Source organism: Notolepis coatsorum (genome assembly GCF_963971535.1).
Source record: "Notolepis coatsorum genome assembly, chromosome: 5".
In the NCBI taxonomy this organism is placed as follows: domain Eukaryota; kingdom Metazoa; phylum Chordata; class Actinopteri; order Aulopiformes; family Paralepididae; genus Notolepis; species Notolepis coatsorum.
In genome coordinates, this window is record NC_140169.1 from 162,659,967 (window position 1) to 162,673,287 (window position 13,321).

The 13,321-nt window shown below is 44.0% G+C and overlaps 1 protein-coding gene across 2 annotated transcripts in view; it reads left to right on the forward strand.

Annotated features, from left to right (window-relative positions):
- fastkd1 (FAST kinase domains 1) overlaps positions 1-9,063 on the forward strand; it is a 49,331-nt gene extending 40,268 nt beyond the window's left edge. For both annotated transcript variants that reach the window (XM_084315044.1, XM_084315045.1), the window contains 4 exons: positions 2,045-2,158; positions 3,662-3,806; positions 5,565-5,682; positions 7,700-9,063. In XM_084315044.1, coding sequence (XP_084171170.1) covers positions 2,045-2,158; positions 3,662-3,806; positions 5,565-5,682; positions 7,700-7,795 — 473 coding nt within the window. In that variant the 3' untranslated portion in view covers positions 7,796-9,063. The remainder of the gene's footprint in view (positions 1-2,044; positions 2,159-3,661; positions 3,807-5,564; positions 5,683-7,699) is intronic.
- The last annotated feature ends 4,258 nt before the right edge of the window (positions 9,064-13,321 follow it).

Consider the following 13,321-nt stretch of genomic DNA (forward strand, 5'->3'; position numbering starts at 1 on the left):
GTGTAAGGCAGACTAGAATCTGACTCAGACTAGAATCTGACCGAGAGCGAGTAGGACTGAGATCACACAGAGGACTCTCTCTCCTCTTATCACGAGAGAGGGGGGGGGGGGGGGGGGGGAGGAGGAAGAATGCCACGACATCATTAGCTTCGGCTAACACGAGGAGGGTTCAGGCTAACGACTAGGCCGGACCACTATTGGACTGAATAACAAAAGGACAATCTGAACACACCGAGAGATCATTAGAATAGACTCTTCAAGGACGATACAATTTGATAACATCTGATAACATCTGATTATGAGGTTCTGTTTATAGCAATAAAACAACGCTTCTCCTCATAAGGTATTTCACGGTGTCGAAGTGTCGAATTCTTACGGCGGTGGAGAACTAGTATGGTTTATGGATTGCACTAACGGGGGAGATAAGGATCTTATCTACCAGTATCGGAGACGTCAGGACCATTAAAAGTACACAACGCAGAGGAATTGGATGGAGGGCCAAACAGACGAAGACGTGATACTGGCCAGTTTGATCAGAATCTTACAATGTGTACTTATGCACGCTAGAGAAGCGGGCTGAAAAATCTATTATCCATGACCTGGTCAGCGCTAACGTCATACACGCACACACACACAGACACGTTGTGATCGCTATGAAAAAAAACATCTCGGTTCAAGAGCGCCATCTGGTGGCCGATCGGCGGATCGCCCAGGGAAGAAACAGGAAGTGGAAGCTGGTGCTCATTTCAATTTGGTCCGATCACTCGGTAATAGTCCCAGGACTCGAGCTGATCACGACGGATAGTGATCCGTTACCAATAACTCGATAAACAACATGATTTGGACGTATATACTATTATACAACTTGGAAATGGATCGGATATTTCGACATCCCATAATAGAAAAAATTCTGTTCCACGCTCATCTCCCAACGGCGAGAGGAAGCTACGGTGAGTTTCAGCGTTATTTTGTAATGTCTTCTATACTAACTGCTCTAATGATCATATCACCCACACTAGATGAATGATATAACGTTGCCCACGGAATTATAAATGACCCCCCCCCATCCGGTCATCATCAGATCATACGTAGTAACTTCTAGAAGTACGTCCATTTGAAATTTTTTTTCTCGCACAGATTCCTACCAAACTGTATTTGATCATCAATATAATGCATTTAGGGCTATAAATCAAGTTCTGGAGAAAGCTGCAGAAAACGATAAAAACATACTTATACTTTAGACCGTATTTTAGTATGAATATGTGAATGAAAAAGTATAACGTTGCTACACCCTGAACAATAGATATAAGACGTTGAATGGGCCATAGTAATGTCAATTTAGCAATAAAATTTAAAAAGTTATAGCCCTGCAAAGAAGGGGAACTTCTCCATGTTAAATAGGGCTGGCGAGGGATGGTAAATTATGAATTTAACCCCGGCGATCAAAGTGTTAACCCAATACTGGTAAAATAGAGTCCTTACCTCACATGTTCTAGTCCGAAACACATAATCGACGCTGCTCTGAGGGTCCTCAGTCAATCTGGTAACACGATACTGCATGCCAGAGATGGGAAAACCCTGGACCGGACTTTTTTTCTGATGCACATGGCCACCCAATCCAATCCAATGATGTGCATTACCATCCGGGAGACGACAGGCGGCGGTATTTGCCCTTTTCGAGCTCAGACCCATTCACAATGATAACGTCAGGCTGGATGGATGCAAAATGAATGGATATTGCTAATAAAAGAAATAACGATTAAATAACGAGAACTTGTCATTGGCACACAACGCATGGCGAGTTAGGACGACTAATCTCGCCGTTGGCACTCAAAGTGTTAAAAGTGAATTGGATCCTTTTAAATGCCCTTTTTAAAATGAAAAATAGTGCTTGGAAAAGTACTTGAAAGTACGTGAATTTCATTTTGCAATGTCTGTGGGAACCCTGTGTGTGAGTGAATGGGTGAATGTGACTAACGAAACCATTAAAGCGAAGTACCAGGTATCCATAACATCACCACCATGTGTCATTCTGTTCGTCCAGGGGGCGGCGTCATCAGCCAAGTCCAGCAGCAGATCCACAAGATGCTCGCCGAGGTCCTGGGTGGGATTAACTACTGCAGAGTGGCCGTGCTGACCCCGTACTCCTACACAGTGGGTGAGTGACAGTGCTGACTAAGGCTGTCCCCGAAGCCTGTTTTTGGGATTCGAACTTCGTCAGGGTTTTTCGAACGGATGTTCGAACCTTCGTTTTTAATAATAAAAAAAATTATTATTATTTTTTTATAAACGAAATCCTAATTTTGAATAAAGTGATTCATCTGATTAAATTAGTATTTTCTTTTTTTGTATCTACTTTTTCTCCTCCTTTTTCTGTGATTTTTCTCCCCATCCCAATTTGCCTCTCGTGCCAATTCTCCCTCCCCTGTCCTGATCGTTGCTTGCATATGCCTCCCACTGGCCGGTTGTAGCGAGGACAGAAGCCCATCACATGTCCCCTCCGATACATGTGGAGGCAGCCTGTCACATCTTTTCACCTGCCACCGCGGACTCATTTGGCGAGGTGTAACGTGTAGGAGGCTCACACTGCCCCCGCCATTTTCCTGTCTCTGCTGTGCAGGCGCCCTGACCGACCTGTAGGAGTCGCTGTCCACAACGTCCAGAGCGCAATGTCCGCTGCGCCACCCAGCCACCTAAATTAGTATTTTTTCTTTATTAAATCAACTTTCTTTAATGAATATAACTCATCGGTTTTTTTGAATACTATAATATTAGTGTTGCCTAATCTTATCTGCAACTGTGAAGAAAAACCCCATTGGTTTAAACAGAATGAATAGACTCATAAAAAGTTTTTTTTAATAAAACATTCAAATCTTGATTTAGAATTCGAATGCCAACGTAACGAACGATGGTCCGAACCTTTGGGCTCAGCCCTAGTGCTGACCCTTGACCCCTTACTCATACACAGCAGGGTGAGTGACATCTGATGGGCTGTCATCTAAAAACAATTAATTCTAATAATGATGGTTCAATTCCACACATTCCTTTGCACCTTTCGAGAAGGACACATCTGTACATATTAATCCTTCTACAGGTTGTGCCTTTTGATTGATCAGACTTGACTAGACTTAACTCTGCATGATAGCGTGTACAATAATGCTGTAAATACTGTATATACAGTTAGTATATCTATATTTATTCTTACCGTGTATATATATATATATATATATACATATCCACATCTGTCTGTACATACCTGCATATAAGGGAGGGCCTCATTCTGCTTTCTCGACAGCTGGGAAAGTCTTATCAGCTCTGTGGGTTATGTCCTTGGTCGCCTCTTCGGAATTTGTTTTGGCTGGAAGGAAGGCACTCTCAGAAAGAGAAGAATGCCTTGCTGAGTAAAATGCCTGTCGATATTGCATACATATTACATGCATATTAATACTACAACTCTGTACATACATCTGATTAGCACTATTACTCAGTAGTACGCAGTATTTACATTTGCATTCTGGTTGGATGCCAAACTTCTTTTTGTTGTACTGTACTTGTGCTGCATGATGACAAATACATTTGAATCTAATCTAATGTATTTGACAGCTGGTTCACTGAATGTACAGTGTTTCTGTAGTGAGAAATTCTTACTCTTCCCTTCCAGACTTCGAGTGTGTTCTGGACCAGCTGGGTCGACCCGTGGCCTACAGTGACTCAAACGCACTGCAGATCTCCGACAGCGGGAGGGTTAGCTGGGGATTCAAAGCCCCGGAGAAGGACGCGAGCAACCTGCGTCCCGGAGCTCAACGGTGGGAATGTCCAAAACGTTGACCGGATTGCAAAGTTAAAAAGGGAATGGGACTGATTTGAAAGAATTCACGTGTTAGTTTCTGTGCGCTGGAGGACAGTTCAGACGGTTCAGGTTCAGTCGATATTGGTGAATACGCACCTACAGCTAGGAATCGAGAGCGAACCCTCCGATTCGTGGCGTTGTATAGACCTGTTCATCGACGACGTCATGACGAATATGCGCGCGCAGACCCGAAGCAGAAAGGAACGTAATCCTGGTCAGAACAACGGCGCAGACTACAATATATTTGCATTTGTTAGCCATGCTAGCAATTTAAACAATCAATCCATGCCAAAGCTAGATATGTAAAAGGTGAAAGACTCAACAGCCATGCTGATTTGGCAAAATGACATCCAGCCGTTTTAGTTTGAAACAACTTTTAGTCAGGAGAGTGCCATGGTTTCTCCATAGAGCCCCATTGTATTCTTTTGGGCAGCAGCTCGCACGGGTCCGAGGCAACTTAGTCACGTGACTCAGTTGGTATTGCTGATTGGCTCGAACACGGTATGTTTTTTTTCTTTTTTTTTCTACTTTTTCTCCTCCTTTTTTCTGTATTTTTCTCCCATCCCAATTTAGTCGTTATGCCAATTCCCCCCTCCCCTTCCTGGTCGTTGCGTGCATTTGCCCCCCACTTGCCGGTCTAGGGAGCCCTGAAGTCTATCACATGCTTCCTCCGATACATGCGGAGTCAGCCAGCCGCTTCTTTTCACCCGACAGCGAGGACTCTCACTGGGGAAGTGTAACGCGTGGGAGGGCACACTACCTCCCCCAGTTCCCTCCCTCGCTGTGCAGGCGCCCTGACCGACCTGTAGGAGTCGCTGTTTACAATGACCAGGATACCCACCACCGACTTCCCACCCGCTAACACTGCCAATTGTGTCAGTATGGACGACCGACCAAGCCGGCGGTACCGCTGACACCTAGATTCGATACCAGTGTCTCTGCGGTGGTAGACAGACGCTTTGTCCGCTGCGCTACCTGCCCGCCCCGAACACGGTATGTTTGTAAACGGCGAACAGGTCTATTGGAAGTAAGACCTGGGGCTGCTGCTGCTTGGACAGTGACCGACTAACTCTCTGGAGCCATAACATTATTCTCTGTTCTCTCACTGATAACCGGTATGAAACACAATATTAAAGGTGCAGTATGTCATTTTGTTGGATATGTTTTCAACTCTTGAGTTACCATTTTACGTTTGTTGTTATTTACAATTGTAGGGCCAGAAATTGTGTTTACAAATATAGCATCTGCTAGGCTTCCGTTTGATTTCTAAATGTATGATAAAATTCAAAGAATTACATTATAGTAGCAGCCAGGCTCTGCAAATGTAAACAAGTGTCTTTCTCAAAACTCCATACTGCACCTTTAACCATATGTCCAGGGGCACAGGAATAACATGTGAATTCTTAAAGGAACACGCCAACATTTTGGGAAATTAGCTCATCGTCTTCTCCAGAGATGGTTAGCCTTCGGGAGAGGTGTTAGTTGGACAATGGCACTGTCCGCTTCCATTCATTGTGCTAAGCTAGGCTAACATGCAGCCAGATAGCTTTCTATTGAACGCACAGAGAGGAAACTGGTATCTATCTTGTCTCTCTCTGGAGAAGACTGTAAGCTAAGTTCCCAAAATGTTGGCGTGTTCCTTTAAATGTTGGGCATTCTCCTAAGTGTCAAAGAATGAAGCATTTCTAACATCGCTGTCTCACCTCCTGCTCAGTGTTGCCATAGACTTCTTGGATTCGAGGTCCTTTTGCAAAAACTCCACACGTCATATGAAAGGTGAAGCCGCGATGAGAAAGAGACACCTTGAAATCATGGGATATCATGTTCTTCAGGTGAGCGAATAATAATATCAAGTTTTGTTTTTGTTTGTCACATATTACAGTGAAATGCTTGGTTCTGTGTGAGCCTCCTGAGATTGTGCTTCATACAGTAAAAGAAAAAGTTAAAAGAATAAAGACCAGGGGAGCTCCAGTAGCTCACCGCGTACCTCGAGCGCTATTTCGGCGCCGGGGACAACCGTGCTCGTCACGGATCTGGGGTAGCAAGTTCGATTCCCGGACAAAGCCGTAACTTTCTCAGAGTGTCTTCCCCCCATCTGTACCCCCATTCAACCTGTTTCTGTCGGTCACACTTGACCAGAGAAAAGAGCGATAAACGCAAAAAGAGCCAGTGGAATGGCCAAAGTTTAAAAAAAATAATAATAATAAAGACCAGGCGGCTGGTTGGCGCAGCGGACTAAGCGCTCATCACCAACGCAAGAGACACTGGTATCGAATCCAGCTGTCAGCGTTGCCTCCGGCTTGGCCGGCCGTCATACTGGCTCGATTGGCAGAGTCAGCGGGAGGGAAGCCGGTGGGTGGGTCCGGGTCGTTGTAAACAGCGACTCCTACAGTTCGGTCGGGGCGCCTGCACAGCGAGGAAAGGATCTGGACTAGGGAGGTAGTGTGACCTTCCACACATTACACTCTCCCAGTGAGAGTCCGCGCTGCCAGGTGAAAAGAAGTGGTGGGCTAGGTACACATGTGTCGGAGGAAGCATGTGATAGTCTCCGCCCTCCCAGACCGACGGTAGGGGGTAGAGTGCGCAACGACCAGGAAGGGGATTGGGAATTGGCATAACGACTAACATTGGGAGGGGAGAAAAAACGGAAAAACAATGGGAAAAAAAAGAATAAAGACCAAACACTATACAAAATATACAAAACTAAAGTACAAAATGCAAAAGAACGAGGTAGAGATGTAGTGCAAATCTTTTAGTAATAAATAGATAAAATATGGTGTAGTGTTGAGTGTTTAAGCTCCTTCTCTGTGCTGACCATGAGACTCCGGTAGCGCTTGCCTGGGGATAGAAGCTCCTTCTGAGTCTCTCTGTGCTGGCCATGAGACTCCGGTAGCGCTTGCCTGGGGATAGAAGCTCCTTCTGAGTCTCTCTGTGCTGGCCATGAGACTCCGGTAGCGCTTGCCTGGGGATAGAAGCTCCTTCTGAGTCTCTCTGTACTGGCCATGAGACTCCGGTAGCGCTTTCCTGGGGATAGGTACCCATGTACATGTCAAAATACTTCCCAAAGGTCAGTGAATACCACGATCACAACACCAGAGGGAGCTCCACAAATCATGTTAAACCCAGATTCTGCTCAAACAAGGGCTAAACACGTTTCGCAATTATGCCACAACAATGTGGAACGCCCTACCCAAAGCTGTAAAGGAATGTAAATCACTACCCACTTTCAAAAACACTCTGAAAGAACACCTACGGGAGACTGCAATTCAAAACTGGCCCCTACAAATGTCCTAACCCAGTTGTACAGTAAATGACCAAGTATGGCTTTGTCAGTATTCCAGTGTACAGTGTCCCCACCCAACCGCACCCACCCAACCTCCTCCAATGTACAGTTTCTACGTCAAATGTATATACACTCTTATTCTGGACACTTTTTGTATCACAAACAGTACTGTATTTGCAAATCTGATATGTCATAAATGTATAGATGTAGCAGTACTGTCTATCTGTATGTCATGTATGTCATATATGTTATGATGAATTGAAAATGGGGGACCCTGATATAAACAAGACGAAAGTGTTTCTCTGGTCTGCATCCCCTTAACAATTGTATGTTTTGAGCTGTACTGTACTGTACCCATTCTGCAATCTGTTAATAAACTTTTCAATCAATCAATAGAAGCTCCTTTTGAGTCTATGTACTGGCCATGAGACTCTGGTAGCGCTTGCCTGACCGCAGCAGTGCAGAGAGGCAGTTGTTGGGTGGCTAATATATGGCATCATTTATCAGCACAAAACTGTATAATGTCTGAAATACCCTGTCACTAATTCATGTCTTCGTTCGGATAGATCCCTCACTTCGAATGGAACTCGATGGAGCTCTCAACGCAGGACTCGTGGAAGGAATACCTTAAGAAGAAAGTATTTACAGAGCCGTCTTCTTGAGAGTAGTCCATTTGGGAATTTCAAGCCATTGCTATTGACGACCGATCATTGTTATTTATGAAGTGCTCTTTATTTCCCCCAGAGATTTGAATGTAAACTTGTATCATGCCTTTTATATGATGAATTGTCAAATGTTAGTTTTGTAATAAAATATACTTTATTTGGTACAGCCATAGAGTCATCCATGTGTTCTGCCAAAATGGCCAAATTTGCCTCGATTCTTCAAGATAAATCCGTGTCCTGCCTAAAATGTAAAGCTTCAAGAGGCTGCATGTCGAGCTTGTAGTGTGTCCCCCCCCCCTTTGGAAGATATGGGCAATCTTATTAATGACAAATTACACACGGTCATGGAATGCAAGGATAGCATAACCAAGATTTCCATTGCATTTAACTTGTATAACTCTTCTCTCCGTGGACTTATGTTCAGCTGAAACGCCCGCTGCAGCAACTGACATTTTCACAACATGACGTGACATAAGACGAGGGATTTCAATCCAAACACCTTTACCCACCAGTAAGGAGGACAGCCAAAACCACCACAGTCAGGACAGCCGAAACCACCACAGCCAGGACAGAAACCACCACAGTCAGGACAGCCGAAACCACCACAGCCAGGACAGACGAAACCACCACAGCCAGGACAGAAACCACCACAGTCAGGACAGCCGAAACCACCACAGCCAGGACAGATGAAACCACCACAGCCAGGACAGAAACTACCAGTCAGGACAGCTGAAACCACCAGTCAGGACAGCTGAAACCACCACAGCCAGGACAGAAACCACCAGTCAGGACAGCCGAAACCACCAGTCAGGACAGACGAAACCACCACAGCCAGGACAGAAACCACCAGTCAGGACAGCTGAAACCACCACAGCCAGGACAGAAACCACCAGTCAGGACAGAAACCACCAGTCAGGACAGCTGAAACCACCACAGTCAGGACAGAAACCACCAGTCAGGACAGCAGAAACCACCACAGCCAGGACAGAAACCACCAGTCAGGACAGAAACCACCAGTCAGGACAGCCGAAACCACCACAGCCAGGACAGAAACCACCAGTCAGGACAGCTGAAACCACCACAGCCAGGACAGAAACCACCAGTCAGGACAGCAGAAACCACCACAGCCAGGACAGAAACCACCAGTCAGGACAGCTGAAACCACCACAGCCAGGACAGAAACCACCAGTCAGGACGCGTCTATTCGAAACCCAAGCGGTTCGTGCTTCCGCGTTTTCCGCTCTGATTGGCCACTGACCTACGCTAGTTTTGCCGACGCCGGTATGAGCGTAGAAATAATGCGTGGAGAGTGAGCGGAGAGCGAGCCTCACACACACGCACTTTGAAATGGGTATCACAGTAGTACGCCCTACTGTAGAACATGACATATTAGCATGACATCTGATTTATTAATGCCAATACTAGGGACAAACGCAATTGGCACAAGTGTAAATCATGGATTAGTCACTCAATTTTAACATCTGCCGACTTAGCTCACCTCGTTTGTCTGCTGGCTGTGGAGCCTATGGTCACAAGTTCAAATCACTCTTGGTTCAAGTATATTTTTTTTACGTTTAATTAATTTATCCACTCTGGTTGGATGGTGTGTATGTATATGTATGTATTGTGCTGTATAATGACAATACATTTGAATCGAATCTCATTTTGAAATCGCTACGCTGCCTATGGACACGACAGTGGCGCGTCAGACAGCTTCGAATGTATTGTCATTATACAGCACAATACATACATATACATACACACCATCCAACCAGAGTGGATAAATTAATTAAATGTAAAAAAAAAAAAAAAAAAAATTGAACCAAGAGTGATTTGAACTTGTGACCATAGGCTCCACAGCCAGCAGACGAACAAGGTGAGCTAAGTCAGCGGATGTTAAAACTGAGTGACTAATCCATGATTTACACTTGTGCCAATTGCGTTTGTCCCTAGTATTGGCATTAATAAATCAGATGTCATGCTAATGTCATGTTCTACAGTAGGGCATACTACTGTGATACCAAACCAGATGTCATGCTAATATGTCATGTTCTACAGTAGGGCGTACTACTGTGATACCCATTTCAAAGTGCGTGTGTGCGAGGCTCGCTCTCCACGCATTATTTCTACGCTCATACGGGGGGGGGGGGTGGGGGGACAAAACTAGCGTAGGTCAGTGGCCAATCAGAGCGGAAAACGCGAACGCGGAAGCACGAACCGTTTGGGTTTCAAATAGACGCAGTCAGGACGCGTGTAGCTTAATCCCAGCGGAAGAGTGCAAGAGCGCTTCCGCATTCTTCGCCATACGCCAGTACGGTAATGCGCATTTCCTTTTCCTTCGCCCAGGTGCTCGCGCGCATGCGCATGAGATCCCCGCTTGGTTCGACGCTTTGGTTCATATTAATCACATATTAGCACACATACACGCGATGGACGCAGCAGGCGATCACTGCTACTGTTATTCAGCCGCGCCGCAGCCGTGCAACAGGTACATGATTGACATGGGTCTAGAACCCCTCACCCCTGCCCACTTTGACAACCTAGGATGGCTTAGAGTAGACGACAGAGTACATTTTCCTTTTTGAAAATCATCTGACATGAAGATGGAACACATTTTTGTTGTTAATATGATTTATATTACTGGTAGTTCATACAAGACATTATCCTCTAAGCCAAGCTGCACTTTAACATAGGCCTGGGTTGTTTTTATTTCTGTTAGCGCTGCAGATATAACAAAGAGGTCTAGCTGAGTCAATGTTGATGGTTTTGTTGAACATTTGTACGTCACAGGAGAGAAACCGTGTATTCAAAGAAAGCTATTAAAATAGTCTTTGAATCTAAATATACTTTCTTTGTAAAATTTGTCATAATGTAGCATTTGTGTGTAACGTACTGTAAAAAATAAATGTTTTTTCACAGGAAATTCACTATTATTTTACAGATTACTTTTGTTTTTCTACTTTTAAGTGTAAATGCCATACAAATATAGTAAATTACCTTTTATCAAAATATTAACCATTAAATAAAGGTTGTAATTAGGGCTGTCAGTTTATCTGTATGTCATATATGTCCTGATGAATTGAAAATGGGGGACCCTGATGTAAACAAGACGAAAGTCTTTCTCTGGTCTGCACGCCCTTAACAATTGTGTGTATTGAGCCGTACTGTATTGTACCCATTCTGCAATCTGTTATTTTCATTCAATCAATTTCATTCAATCAATTTTATGAATGACCGAAAAAACAATGTTACAAAGTAAAGTTGACAGCTGCGTTGTGTTATTGTTACAATGTACAGGGAAATAACATTATGGCGTTGCGAGTGAATCGCGTCGCGATAATATACATGTATTCCATAATATGTAAAGTACAGTTGACAGCTGCGTTGTGTTAACCTTACAATGTACAGGGAAATAACATTATGTGGTCCTCGTTTGGATAATATGTAAAGTACAGTTGACAGCTGCGTTGTGTTAACGTTACTTACAATGTACAGGCAAATAACATTATGGCGTTGCGAGTGAATCGCGTCGCGATAATATACATGTATTCCATAATATGTAAAGTACAGTTGACAGCTGCGTTGTGTTAACCTTACAATGTACAGGGAAATAACATTATGTGGTCCTCGTTTGGATAATATGTAAAGTACAGTTGACAGCTGCGTTGTGTTACGTTGCAATGTACGCGGAAATGCTGCGTTGTGTTGCAATGTACTACATGCATTCCATTTCGGCGGAAATAACATGTGGTCCTCGTTTGGATAATATGTAAAGTACAGTTGACACTGTCAACGCAGCTGTCAAGTTGACAGCTGCGTTGTGTTACGTTGCAATGTACGCGGAAATGCTGCGTTGTGTTGCAATGTACTACATGCATTCCATTTCGGCGTCTGAGCGGGGGGAAAGAAAATGCGCATTTGGAGGGCGTTACCGCGGCCAATCAGGGCAAAATGCGGAAGCGCTCTTGCACTCTTCCGCTGGGATTAAGCTACACGCAGTCAGGACAGCCAAAACCACCACAGTCAGGACAGAAACCACCAGTCAGGACAGCCAAAACACGCCCAATTTTCCATCGTCGACACTTCTTCAACCAATATCTGAAATAGTATATACTATTAGTATTTATTTACTATTATGAACTAGTATGCACTCTCCTACTCAGGAATCTACCTTGCCTATATTACTACCTACTATGCTGATTGATTGATTGATTGAAAACTTTATTAACAGATTGCAGAATGGGTACAATACAGTACAGCTCAATACACACAATTGTTAAGGGGATGCAGACCAGAGAAAGACTTTCGTCTTGTTTCCACCAGGGTCCCCCATTTTCAATTCATCAGGACATATATGACATACATGACATACAGATAGTCAGTACTGCTACATCTATACATTTATGACATACCAGATTTGCAAATACAGTACTGTTTGTGATACAGAAGGAGTCAAGAAAAGGGAGTATATACATTTAACGTAGAAACTGTACATTGGAGGAGGTTGGGTGGGGGGGGTTGGGTACACTGGGATATTGACAACCATACTGGGTAATTTACATTGGAGGTGGTTGGGGGGGGGGGGGGGGGGGCACACTGTATAAGCAAGCAAAACTGTACATTGAGGGGGGGGAGACTCTGTACAAACAAACAAAATTGTACATTGGACTATTGACAAAACCATACTAGGTAAATAACTGTACATTGGAGGGGGTTGGGTTAAGATATTTACAGGGGCCAGTGTTGAATTGCAGTCTCCCGTAGGTGTCTCTTGAGAGAGGTTTTGAAAGTGGGTAGTGATCCACATTCCTTTACAGCTTTGGGTAGGGCGTTCCACATTGATGTGGCATAATTGCGAAACGTGTTTAGTCCCTTATTTGAGCCGAATCTGGGTTCTTGCTCATCAAGAACAGAATATAACCCATAATCGAACATCAGCTCTTGGATAGCCAAATGGGTTTCCGCAAAGGAAAAGGAACAAGAGATGCAATATGCCAACTCAGAATCATTGGCAAAATGTATAGACCAACAGAAGAAGCTGTATATTTGCTTCATTGATTTCACAAAGGCCTTCGACAGAGTTGAACATACAACATTGAGAACAATGGACGAATTTGAAATACCAGTTTCTGACCGAAGAATAATTGCCAACTTATACTGGAGGCAGAAGGCTAATGTCAGAATTGGAAAGGAGAAATCAAGAGACTTCCCGGTGGAGAAGGGTGTATGACAAGGATGCATCTTGTCCCCTGTACACTTTAATATGTACAATGATAAAAAAAAAAAAGTCTGAGGAGGGAAAGGAGTAAAACTTGGCAAAGAGAACATCACGATGTGCTGATGACACCGCTATAGTCTGTAACTGTCAAGAAGATCTACAGGACATGATAAATAAGCTGAATGCCGAATGTAAAAACTATGGAATGTCGCTAAACACAAAGAAAACAAAAGTAATGATCATTGAAAAAACACCAGGAACTGTTCGTAAAATACAGGTGGATGGAGAAAAACTTGAAGTGAAAG